This window comes from Rhinopithecus bieti, unplaced genomic scaffold (assembly GCF_001698545.2).
Source record: "Rhinopithecus bieti isolate Rb0 unplaced genomic scaffold, ASM169854v2 scaffold_29034, whole genome shotgun sequence".
Classification (NCBI taxonomy): domain Eukaryota; kingdom Metazoa; phylum Chordata; class Mammalia; order Primates; family Cercopithecidae; genus Rhinopithecus; species Rhinopithecus bieti.
This window is the reverse complement of record NW_016812875.1, coordinates 54,402-67,187: the sequence shown is the minus strand read 5'-3', so window position 1 is coordinate 67,187 and position 12,786 is coordinate 54,402. Positions and strand designations below refer to the sequence as shown.

Sequence of the window (12,786 nt, the reverse complement as noted above, 5' to 3'; positions counted from 1 at the left end):
CTCCTTTTTTTCGTTTCTTTCCCCTCCCTCCCTCCCTTCCTTCCTCCCTCGCTTCCTCTCTTCCTCCCTCCCTCCCTGCCTGCCTTCCTTTTTTGCAATGGCACAGTCTTGGCTCAATGCAGCCTCTACCTCTTCAAGCGATTCTTTTGCCTCAGCCTCCTGAGTAGCTGGGATTACAGGCACCCGCCACCACGCCTGGCTGGTTTTTTTGTATTTTAGTAGAGACGGGGTTGCACCATGTTGGCCAGGCTGGTCTCGAACTCCTGACCTCAGGTGATCCACCCACCTCGACCTCCCAAAATGCTGGGATTACAGGCGTGAGCCACCGTGCCCGGCCATGACTGGCTTATTTCACTTACTACAGTGTCCTTAAGGTTCATTCATGTTGTGACAGTCAGTTTCCTTTTTTTTTTTTTTTTTTGAAGTTGAATGATATTCCACTGTATACATTACCATATTTTGTGTAAACATTCATAAGTTGATGAACACTTGGGTTGCTTCTACTCTTTGGCTATTGTGAAGAATTCTGCTGTGAATATGGGTGTATAAAAATCTGTTCAAGTCCCTGCTATTGTTTCTTTGAGTATATACCCAAAAGTGGAATTGCTGGGTCATGAAGTAATTCTATTTTTAATTTTTTGAGTACCTGCCAAACTTTTTCCATAGGGGCTGCACTATTTTACATTCCTACCAACAGTATGCAAGGCTTCTAATTTCTTCACATCCTTGCCAGCACTTATTTTCTTATTTAAGAAAAAAAATCACAGCTGCTGTAGTCTGAATGTGTCTCCCAAAATTCATGTGTTGGGAACTTAATTTCCAATGCAGGAGTATTGGGAGATGGCGCCTGTTGGGAAGGATTTATGTCATGAGGGCTACACCATTATCAGTGGAATAATGCTGCTATTAAAAAGGGCTTGTGGGAGAGGGCTCACCCTCTTTTGCCCTTCCACCTTCTGCTTTGTGAGGATGCTGTAAGAATGTCCACCCCAGATGCTAACACCTTGTTTTGGACTTCCCTGCCTCCAAAACTGTGAGAAAATAAATTTCGATTCTTTATAAACTGCCCAGTCTCAAGTATCCTGTTACAGCAGCACGAAACAGATTTAAGACAGTAGCCATCCTAATGAGTATGTGGTGATACCTCATTATGGTTTTGATTTGCATTCCCCTAATCATTAGTGATGTGTATCTTTTCTTTTTCTTTCTTTTTTTTCGGGGGGGGGGACAGAGTTTTGCTGTGTCTCTTAGGCAGGAGTGCAGTGGTGCAGTCTCGGCTCACTGCAACCTCTGCCTCACGGATTCAAGCAATTCTCCTGCTTCAGCCTCCAGAGTAGTTAGGAACACAGGCATGCGCCACCATGCCTGGCTAATTTTTGTATTTTTACTAGAGACAGGGTTTCACCATGTTGGCCAAGCTAGTTTCAAACTCCTGATCTCAAGTGATCTGTCTGCTTCGGCCTTCCAGAGTGCTGGGATTACATACGTACTACGTACATGAGCCCCTGCGCCTGGCCTGTGTGTATCTTTTCATGTGCTTCTTGACCATTTGTGTATCTCTTTTAGAGAGGTCTATTCAATTTCCTTGCCTGTTTTTAATTGGGTTGTTATTTTGTCTGTGAGTTGAAAAAGTTAATTATATATTCTGGGTATTAATCTCTTACCAGATACGTGATTTGCATGTATTTTCTGCCATTCTGTAGGTTGCCTTTTCACTGTCTTGGTAGTATCCTTTGATATACGAAGGTTTTTCATTTTGGTGAAGTTTGATTTATGTATCTTTTCTTTTGTTGGCTGTTCTTTTGGTGCCATATCCAAGAAGTCATTGTCAAATCCAGTACCTTGAAGCTTTCCTCCGTGTTTTCTTCTAAGAGTTTCATAGGTTTTGCTTTTATGTTTAGATTTTTGGTCCATTTTGAGTTAACTTGTATATGTGGTTTAGGGTAGCGATCCAACTTCATTCGTTTTAATGTGGATATCCAGTTTTTCCATCACCATTTGCTGAGAGACTGTCCTTCCTTTCTCATTAAATGGTCTTGGTACCCTTGTTGCATATCATTTGTTACATATATGTATTTACTTCTGGGCTTTTTATTTCCAAGCTTTTAATTTATTTTTTGCCATGTTGCCCAGGCTGGACTTGAACTCCTGGGCGCAAGTGATTCTCTTTTGTCTGAGCTTCCTCAGTCGGTAGAAATACAGGGACATACTGCCAGGCCCGCTTGGGCTTTTTTAAATTTTGTTTTGTTTTGAGATAGAGTCTTGATCTGTCGCCCAGGCTGGAGTGCAGTGGCGCGATCTTGGCTCACTGAAAGCTCCGCCTCCCAGATGCATGCCATTCTCCTGCCTCAGCCTCCCGAGTAGCTGGGACTACAGGGGCTCGCCACCATGCCCAGCTAATTTTTTGCATTTTCAGTAGAGACGGGATTTCACCATGTTGGTCTGGCTGGTCTCGATCTCCTGACCTCGTGATATGTCCACCTTGGCCTCCCAAAGTGTTGGGATTACAGGCGTGAGCCACTGCACCCAGCCCCGCTTGGGCTTTTAATTCCGTTGGTCTGTATGTCTGGTTTTATGCCAGAACCACACTGTTTTGATTGCCATATGTTTATAGTAAGTTCTGAATTCAGAAAGTGTGAGATAACTTTTTTTCTTTTTCAAGATTATTTTGGCTATTGGGGGTCCCTGAAGATTCTATATAAATTTTAGGATGGAGTTTTCTATTCTTGCAAAAGAAAAAAAAAATCATTGGGATTTTGATAGGACTGGCATTGAATCTACAGATCACTTTTGGTAACAATGATACCCTAACTATATTAAGTCTTTAAATCCATGAACATGGGATGTCTTTATGTTTATTTATACCTTCTTTAATTTCTTTCAGCAGCGTCTTAAAGTTTTAAGCGTAGAAATCTTTCACTTTCCTGGTTAAATTTATTCCTAAGTAACTTATTCTTTATGATGCTATTGCAACTTGAATTTTTTTTTTTTTTTTTGAGGCTGGGTGTCACTCTTGCCCAGGCTGTAGTGCAGTGGGGTGCTCATAGCTCACTGCAACCTTGAACTCCCAGTTTCAAGTGATCCTCCCACCTCAGCCTCCTGAGTTGCTGGGACCACAGATGTGCGCCAGCACGTCTAGCTAAGTTTTTTGATGATTTTATTTTTTTGAGACACAGTTTCGCTCTTGTTGCCCAGGCTGGAGAGCGATGGTGTGATCTCGGCTTACCACAATCTCTGCCTCCTGGCTTCAAGCGATTCTCCTGCCTCAGACTTCCATGTAGCTGGGATTACAGGCACGCGCCACTACGCCCAGCTAATTTTGTATTTTTAGTAGCGACAGGGTTTCACCATATTGGTCAGGCTGGCCTCGAACTCCCACCCTCACGTGATCTGCCTGCCTCGGCTTCCCAAAATGCTGGGATTACAGGCGTGAGCCACCATGCCCAGCTGTTTTTTGATTATTGGTAGAGACAAGGTCTCACTGTGTAGCCTGGGAGGGCCTCAAATTCCTGAGCTCAAGCTGTCTTCCTGCCTTGGTCTCCCAAAATGTTAGGATTACAGGTGTGAGCCACTGCACTCAGCCCAATTTGAATTTTTTAAGTTTCATTTTAAAATTGGTCATCTTTAGTGTATAGAAATGCAGCTGATTTTAGTGTTGATTTTGTATCCTGTAACTTTGTTAAATTCATGTATTATTTGTAACAGGTTTTTTGTGTGTGGAATTTTTAGGGTCTTCTACTTACAAGATCTTGTCATCTGTGAACAGAGATAATTTTACTTCTTCATTTCCAGTTTGGATGCCGTTTCTTTCTTTTTCTTGCCATATTACTCTGGCTAGAATTTCTAGTGTTGTATTATACTGAATAGAAGTGGTGAAAGTGGGCATCCTTGTCTTGTTTCTGATCTTAGAGGAAAAGTTTCCAGCCTTTCCCCATTGAATATGATGTGAAGTGTGGGTTTTTCATATTTGGCCTTTATTATTTGAGATAATTTTATTCTTTTCTTAGTTTTCTAAGTGTTTTTATTATGAAAGTGTGTTGAATTTTGTCAGATGCTTTTACTTCGTCGATTAAGATGAGTTATGTGGGTTTTTCCTCTGTATTTTAATGTGATGTATTACATTGATTGGTTTTCATAGGTGAACTGTTATTACATTCTTAGAATAAGTCCTTGGTTATGGTGTATAACCATAATAAACTGCTTAATAAACTGTTGATTTGGTTTGCTAATATTTTGTTGAGGATTTTTGCATCAGTGTGCATAAGGATATTGGTCTGTAGTTTTCTTTTTCTTTTCTTTTTTTTTTTTTAGATGGAGTCTTGCTCTCTCACCCAGGCTGGAGTGCAGGGGCATGATCTCAGCTCACGGCAACCTCCGCCTCCCAGGTTCAAGCAATTTTCTTGCCTCAGTCTCCTGAGTAGCTGGGATTACAGGCACGCACTACCACGCCTTGCTAATTTTTGTATTCTTAGTAGAGGTGTGGTTTCACCGTGTTGGCCAGGCTGGTGTCGAACTCTTGACCTTGTGATCCACCTGCCTTGGCCTTCTAAAGTGCTGGGATTACAGGTGTGAGCCACTGTGCCTGGCCCTATAGTTTTCTTGTAGTGTCTTTGTCTGGCTTTTTTAGAGTATGGCAGTACTCCCTGATCTGTGATTTTGCTTTCTGTGGTTTTGCTTTCCGAGGTTTCAGTTACCCGAAGTGGGCTGAGGTTTGATAATCCTAAATGGAAAATTCCAGAAATAAAAATTCGTAAGTTTTAAGTTGCACATCACATTCTGAGTAGTGTGATGAAATATTGTGCCATCTTGCTCCATCCTTTCGTCCAGCATTTACACTGTATATGCTGCCCATCTGTTAGTCAGTTAGCCATCAGTTATCGGATGGACTGCAGTATCACAGTGCTTATGTTCAAGTAGCGCTTATTTTATTTAATAATGACCAAAAGCACGTGAGGACTGTGCCTAATTAAAAATTAAACTTAATCATAGATATACGTAGGAAAAAACAGTATATATAGATGGTCCCAAATTTGATGGTTGAACTTAGATTTTTCACCTTTACCTTGATGCAAAAGCAGTATGCGTTCAGTATGCACCTCTACTTATGATTGTGTTGTCTGGATAAGCCCATCATAGGTTGAATATATCATAAGTCTAAAGCGTCAACTTAGTATATTTTCAACTTATAGTCGGTTTATTGAGACGTAATCCCTTTGTAAGTGGAGGAACAGCTGTATAGGATTTGGTACTTTTCAAGGCATCCACTAGGGTTCTTGGAATGTGTCTCCCTTGGATAAGGGGGCGCAACTACTCTAATACTGGCTTCAGAGAGTGAGTTAGAAAGTGCTCCTTCCTCTTCACATCTTAGGAAGAGGTTTAATTCTTTAACTCTTTTTTTTTTTGAGGCGGAGTCTCGCTCTGTCCCCGGACTGGAGTGCAGTGGCCAGATCTCAGCTCACTGCAAGCTCCGCCTCCCGGGTTTACGCCATTCTCCTGCCTCAGCCTCCCGAGTAGCTGGGACTACAGGCGCCCGCCACCTTGCCCGGCTAGTTTTGTATTTTAGTAGAGACGGGGTTTCACCGTGTTAGCCAGGATGGTCTCGATCTCCTGACCTCGTGATCCGCCCGTCTCAGCCTCCCAAAGTGCTGGGATTACAGGCTTGAGCCACCGCGCCCGGCCTAATTCTTTAACTCTTTGCTGGAATTCTGGGAGGTTTTTGATTACTGATTATGTCTCCTTACTGGTTATAGGTCTATTTTTATTTTCTGTTTATTCATGATTCATTTTTAGTAGGTTATGTGTTTCTAGGAGTTTGTCCATTTTATTTCATTTATCCAGTTTGTTGGCTAATTGTCTATAAGACTACCTTATAATCCTTGCTATTTCTGTAAGGTTGACCATTGTTATCTTCTCTTTCATTTCTGGTATTAGTAATTCAGGTCTCCTCTTTTCTTGGTTTGTCCATTAGTTTGATATTTTCATTAAATCAATTTTTGATTTTTTTGTTGATTTTTCTTTTCCCTTTCCTTTTTCCGTTTTTTTGTTTTGTTTTGTTTTGTTTTTTTGAGACGGAGTCTCGCTCTGTTGCCCAGGCTGGATTGCAGTGGCTCAATCTCTGCTCACTGCATGCTCTGCCGCCTCCTGGGTTCAAGCGATTCTCCTGCCTCAGCCTCCCGAGTAGCTGGGAATACAGGTGTCTGCCACTATACCCGGCTAATTTTTGTTTTATTTTTTATTTTTAGTAGAGATGGGGTTTCACCATGTTAGCCAGGATGTCTCGATCTCCTGACCTCTTGATCCTCCTGCCTCAGCCTCCCAAAGTGCTGGGATTACAGGCCACTGCACCTGGCCTCCTTTTTTTTTTCTTTCTTTCTTTTTTAGGGAAGGTTTCACTCCCTTATCCCATACTGGAGTACAGTGGTATGATCACGGCTCATTGCAGCCTCAACTTCTCGAACTCAGGCGATTCTTCCACTGCAGCCTCCCAAATAGCTGGGACTATAGGTGTGTGTGCCACCATGCTTGGATAAACTTTCTTTTTTTTTTTTGTATTTTTAGTAGAGACAGGATTTCACCATGTTACCCAAGCTGGTCTTTAACTCCTGGGTTCAAGTGTTCTGCCTGCCTTGACTTCACAAAGTGCTAGGCTCACACTGCACCCGACCTGATTTTGTTGATTTTTCTGTATTGCTTTTCTATTCTGTATCACGTTTGTATCTGCTCTGATCTTACTTTCTTTTCTTGCTTTGAGTTTAGCTTGCTCTTTTCTAGTTTCTTAGGGTGGAAAGTTAAATTATTGATTTGATATCTTTTATAACCACATATCTAATACGGCTGCACATTCCTGTTAAGTGCTGCTTTAAGCTGCATTCAACTGGTGTGTCGTGTTTTCATTTTTGTTCAAATGAAAGTTTTGTTACATTCCTTGTGATTTATCTATTATTTAGGAGTATGTTTTAATATTTTAATATTCATGAATTTTCCAAATTTTATGTTAATGTCTAATTTCATTCTGTGTGGTCAAGAACATAGTTTGTATAAATTATATAAATTAACTCCTTTTAAATTCATTCAAACTTGTTTTACAGTTATCTCATGTGCACATGAGAATTTATGTCTTGTTGGGAAGAGTGTTCAATAAATGTCTGTTGGGTTTAGTGTACAGTGTTACCGAAGTCTTCTATTTCTCGCTGATCTTCTAATTGTTCTATCAATTAGAACATGGGTATTGAAGTCTCTAGCTATTGTTGATTTGTGTATTTGTGCTTTTTATTTTTAGAGAGTATTGATGCTGGTAGGTGAGGATGATGACTTTTTTTTCCTAAACGAGACTGGCGTCTCACTTTGTGGCCTAGGCTAGAGTGCAGTGGTGCAGTCATAGCTCATTGCAGCCTTAAACTCCTGAGCTCCAGCGATCCTCCTGCCTCAGCCTCCTGAGGAGGTGGTACTACAGACACATGTCAACATGCCTGGTTAATTTTTAAATTTTTTGGAGAGATCGAGTCCCACTATGTTGTCTGTACTGCTGTTGAACTCCTAGCCTCAAGTAAATCTCCCACCTGCCACCCGAGCCTCACAAAGTGCTAGGATTACTGGCATGAGCTACTGCACTGGGCCTGTTCTTCCCCCCCGCCCCGCCAAGAGATGGGGTTCTTGCTGTGTTGCCCAGGCTGGACTTGAACTCCTAGGCTCATGTGATCCTTCCAAGTAACTGGGACTACAGGTGCACACCACCACTCCTGGCTGAGAATGATAATTTGATGTTGCATTGTATAAATCTTTTTAATATTGATTCTAAAGGGGTCCTATAAATCAATATGAAAGATTAAGGTCACCAATAAAAAACTGACAAGATGAATAGGCAATTCACAGAAAAAGAAATGCAAATTCCTAATCATAGGAAAGAAGCTCAGCCTCATTGGGAGTAAGGAAAATACAAAATAAAATTAGATAACCATTAAAAAAATCAAATTAGGAAAAATTTAAAAATTATTATTATTTGAGATGGAGTCTCACTCTGTCCCCCAGGCTGGAGTGCAGTGATATGATCTCGGCTCACCGCAGCCTCCGCCTCCTGGGTTCCAGTGATTCTACTGCCTCAGCCTCCTGAGCAGCTAGGATTACAGTTGCTCGCCGTCACGCCCGGCTAATTTTTATATTTTTAGTAGAGATGGGGTTTCGCCATGTTGGCTAGGCTGGTCCCGAACTGCTTGCCTTGCCCTCCCAAAGTGCTGGGATTACAGGCATGAGCCACCCCACCTGGCAAAAAATTTAAAAATTATTATGTAGTCTTAGGATATGGCAGGACAGGTATTCCCCCAAAAATTGTTAATGAGACTGTAAGTTGTTCTTTTTTTAAATTGTTAATGACACTGTAGAGTGCAATGGTGTGATCTCGGCTCACTGCAACCTCCTCCTTCCAGGTTCAAGCCATTCTCCTGCCTCAGCCTCCCTAGTAGCTGGGATTACAGGCACCCGTCACCATGCCCTGCTAGTTTTTGCATTTCTAGTAGAGACGGGGTTTCACCTTGATGGCCAGGCTTGACATGAACTCCTGACCTCAAGTGACTGGTCTGCCTCAGCCTCCCAAAGTGCTGTGATTATAGGTATGAGCCACTTCCCCTGGCCCAGAGTTAATTTTTGCTGTTACAGTGTTTTAGCTTTGTGCATATGGCATCTCATAGTTTAGGGATAAAGAGAATTGTTGCTTCAAAGGATAAATATGTAATTTGTCTAGATGTTGCCGCATTTTCTTCCATAGTGGTGTACCATATTTAGTTCCTATTTGCAGTTTTTGTTTCTTTTCAATTGCATCATCAGTAGAAGTTTATAAACGTTTGAATTTTTAATGTCTGATACTGAGAAGTTGTGTTTGAATTTAGCTTAATTTTGTATTTTTTTACTACAAATGAGGCTACAAATGATTTCTTCAGTGAACTGATTCATATTTCTTGCCAATCTTTTTATTGGGCTGTTAGTCTTTTGCTTAACATTTTAGAAGCTTTTATATGTTAGAGATATTAGTTGATTAGGTGACATAAAGTATTTTTTTGACTTATAATTAGTGAAACTTTTAAATTATAATTGGATTCTAAATTAAAATGTGTATATTCTTTGACCCTGCAACTTCACTTCTAGAAATTTATCCTAGAATGCTAATAAAAGGATATTAATAGTCCCAGCATTTTCACCCTTATGTGCATGGCCAAGGGAATTGGAAACATGTTCATACAAAAACTTCTACATCCATGTTTATTATTACATATCTACATCCATGTTATATTATTATTCATAATAGCCAAAGATGGAAACAGCCTGAGTGTCTATGAACTGATGAATGGATAAACAAAATGCAGTATATTGATGCAGCGGAATATTATTTAGCTATAAAATTGAATGAAATACTGACACATGCTACAACATGGATGAACCTTGAAAAAATGCTGATTGGAAGAAGCTAGACACAAAAGGCTACATGTGTGATTCCATTTATGAATTCTATTTATGTATAATCCCAGAATAGGCAAATCCATAGAGACAGAAAGTAGATTAGTGGTTCTGAGGGGGAGTAGGGGGAAAAGGAAATAAATAATGTCTCCTAATGGGTGTAGGGCTTCTTTTGGGGGGTGATAAACATGTTCTGGAGTTAGATAGTGGTGATGGTTGTACAATCTTTTGAATATTCTAAAAACCACTGACTTGTGCACTTGAAAATGGTGAATTTTATGAGATATGACATATATGTTTAAAATAAAATGTATAACCTCAATCTAATCATGAGAGAATATTAGATTAATTCAAATTGAGGGACGCTATGTAAAATTATTGGTGAAGAGTATACTAGTATTCCTTGAAAGTATCAAGATCATGGAAGTAAAAAAATAAAAGTCTTGGGAACTGACTTAGATTGGAAGAGCCTAAAGAAATGTGAGAACTAAATGTGGTGTTAAATCTTTGATTAGTTTCTGAACCAGAAAAGAAAATGTGAAAATGGCAAAATTCAAATAAGGTATGTAGATTAAAGTTTTGTAGCAATGTTAATTTCCTGTTTTAGATAATTATACCATGGTTATAGAAGATTTTAACATTTGGGGAAGCTGGGTGAAGGGGATATACAGGAACTCTTGGTTTTTGCAACTTTTCTGTAGGTTTAATATTATCTCAAAATTTAAAAAATTAATTGCAGCAGTTTTAAATACGTGAAAATTCCATGTACTCTTATCAATATTGGAATGGTTAAAATTATGGCACATTCATGCAGTGAGATGCTGAGTAGTTAGCTATTAAAAAGAGTGTGGGCCAGGTATGGGGGCTCATGCCTGTAATCCCAGCACTTTGCAGTAAGCTGAGATTACACCACTGCACTCCGGCCTGGGCAACAAAGCAAGACATCTCAGGGGGAAAAAAAAAAAAGCTAAATAAGAAACAACACTAATACTTAATGGCTTAAAACCACAAGCATTTATTGCAATTATTTGGGTTAGTGGTGTGAGTGAAACTCAGCAAGAGTTCTTCACTGATTTCTCTCCGTGTGTCTCATGCTTCTGTAGTCACCTGTAGGCTTGATTATAATTGGGTCATCTAAGATGGCCTTGCTTCTGTGTCTGACAGTTGGTGATGGCTGTTAACTGGTTTGTCTGTGAGGCCTTGATAGGGAGAGTTTCTTATGCTCCCATACTCCTGTGGCAGGAAGAGATTTCTCCTTGTGGTAGTCTTGAAGATCTTTGGCAATCTAGGTTCAGAAATCCATGTTTTCACTTCACCTGACTGTTGGTTACAGGAAGTTGTCAAACCAGCTTTGATCTAGGGACGTGGAGAAATAGACTGAACCTTTTGATAGAATTGGCAGCAAAGTCATATTGTGAAAATGTGTGTGTACAGGGATGAGAGCAATTTGTAGCTCTTTGTTTTTGCAGTTTTCCATAGGAGTGATGGAATCAGATTTGTGTTTTTTAAAAGTTCACTCTGAGTGTCATGTCACCACAAGTTTGGAGAGGACAGGGAAAACGAGTCAAGGCAGGGTTAACAGGTCATTGCAGTAATCTGTGGGAGAGATGATAAATAAGAACGTGCACAGACATTGCACACTTTTCATCCTCTGCTTCTAAACGTCTCTGGAATTGGGATATCTCAAGATATTCCATACTGATTTAAAGTGGTCCGAGCTGTCCCTCAGGCCTTTGAGCATGTGATACCCATACCCATCTCTCTTATTATGTAGATAAAGAAACTTCAGCCCTAGAGAAGTTAAGTTGCTAAGGAACACATAATTTGCAAGGGACAGAGTAGTCAGATCCTGGAACCTCAGTCTCTTGAAGACCCAGTTGATTTTCTACTAAAGCTCCAGTGATTTGCATTGATGGGACAGATCAAAAGTCTATAATCTTTTTCTCTTTTCTTTCTTTTTTTTTTTTTTTTTTTCGAGATAGAGTCTTGCTGTGTTGCCCAGGTTGGAGTGCAGTGGCGGGATTTCAGCTCACTGCAACCTCCGGCACCTGGGTTGAAGCAATTCTCCTGTCTCAGTCTCCCAAGTAACTGGCACCAAGTAGCCAGCCACCATGCCTGGCTAATTTTTGTATTTTTTAGTAGAGGTGGGGGTTTCACTATGTTGACCATGCTGGTCTTGAACTCCCGACATTGTGATCTGCCCGCCTCAGCCCCCTAGAGTGCTGGGATTACAGGCTTCAGCCTGTGCTATAATCTTAGCACCTTCCCTTATTAGGGGGAAGTGAAGGCATCAGGGATAACACCAAATGAAGTTTTATTTTAAATGACCGAGGTAGGCCCTAACTTTATTTTACACATTTTTTCTGTACCATTTAAAGATAATAGATTTCTTATATTTCTTTACTAATTTTCATAATAACTTTATTTTTTAGCTACAAGGCTTTGGCCGACCAAGTGTGTATCATGCTGCTATTGTCATCTTCCTTGAATTCTTTGCGTGGGGCCTGTTGACAACTCCAATGTTGACTGTAAGTATTGCTGAACTGGGTTTTTGTTTTGTAAGAGAAAGAGGTAAGTTCTTAGGCATGTATCACTGTGTATGTCTAGATACGTGTTTGGGAATAGCTCTTGATAGTGATTTAAAACAGCTTGTTTCTTTTTTTTTTTTTTTTTTTCCCATTGTGGTTTCTGAACCACATGTAACACAAACACCTCTTTAAATATTCCTAGGTAGCACTGCACTCCTATTGAACCAGACTTGGGGGTGCTGTTACACAAATGAACTGTATATGTTTAGGAAGATCTTTAAGATGCTTTAAAGCAGCAATTCCCAGCCTTTTTAGTACCAGGGACTGGTTTCGTGGAAGACAGTTTTTCCATAGAAGTGGGTTGGTTGGGGGAGGGTTTCAGGGTGAATCTGTTCCACCTCAGATCATCAGACATTAGATTCTCATAATGAGCGCAACTTAGGTCCCTCACATGCATAGTTCAGAGTAGGGTTCGCACCCCTATAAGAATCTAATGCCACTGCTGATCTGACAAGAGGCAGAGCTCAGGTGGTAATGCTCACTCACCTGCTGCTCTGTGTGACTGGGTTCATAACAGGCCACTGACTCATAGGGTCCTGCCCTACAGGAAATTGCAAGGCATTGTTGAAGTCTGTAACTTCTTTATGGGGATGTTAATGGTCTTTGATTTAAGAACATAGTAAATAGCAGATTGGTGAGTACTTTGTAACAATGAGTAATAATTGTAGGAATGTCTAAATTTCAGTTTTTCGTAGCTTATCGATAGCCATTTTCTTTTCTTTTCTTTTCTTTTTTTTTTTTTGAGGTGGAG

The 12,786-nt window shown here is 40.3% G+C and overlaps 1 protein-coding gene across 1 annotated transcript in view; it reads left to right on the top strand.

The window, feature by feature from the left end:
* Nucleotides 1-12,786, top strand: part of SLC71A2 (solute carrier family 71 member 2) — an 80,958-nt gene that overhangs the window by 27,533 nt on the left and 40,639 nt on the right. Inside the window, exon 2 of the mRNA XM_017847078.1 lies at nucleotides 11,880-11,975. Within this exon, the coding sequence (XP_017702567.1) occupies nucleotides 11,880-11,975 (96 nt within the window). The remainder of the gene's footprint in view (nucleotides 1-11,879; nucleotides 11,976-12,786) is intronic.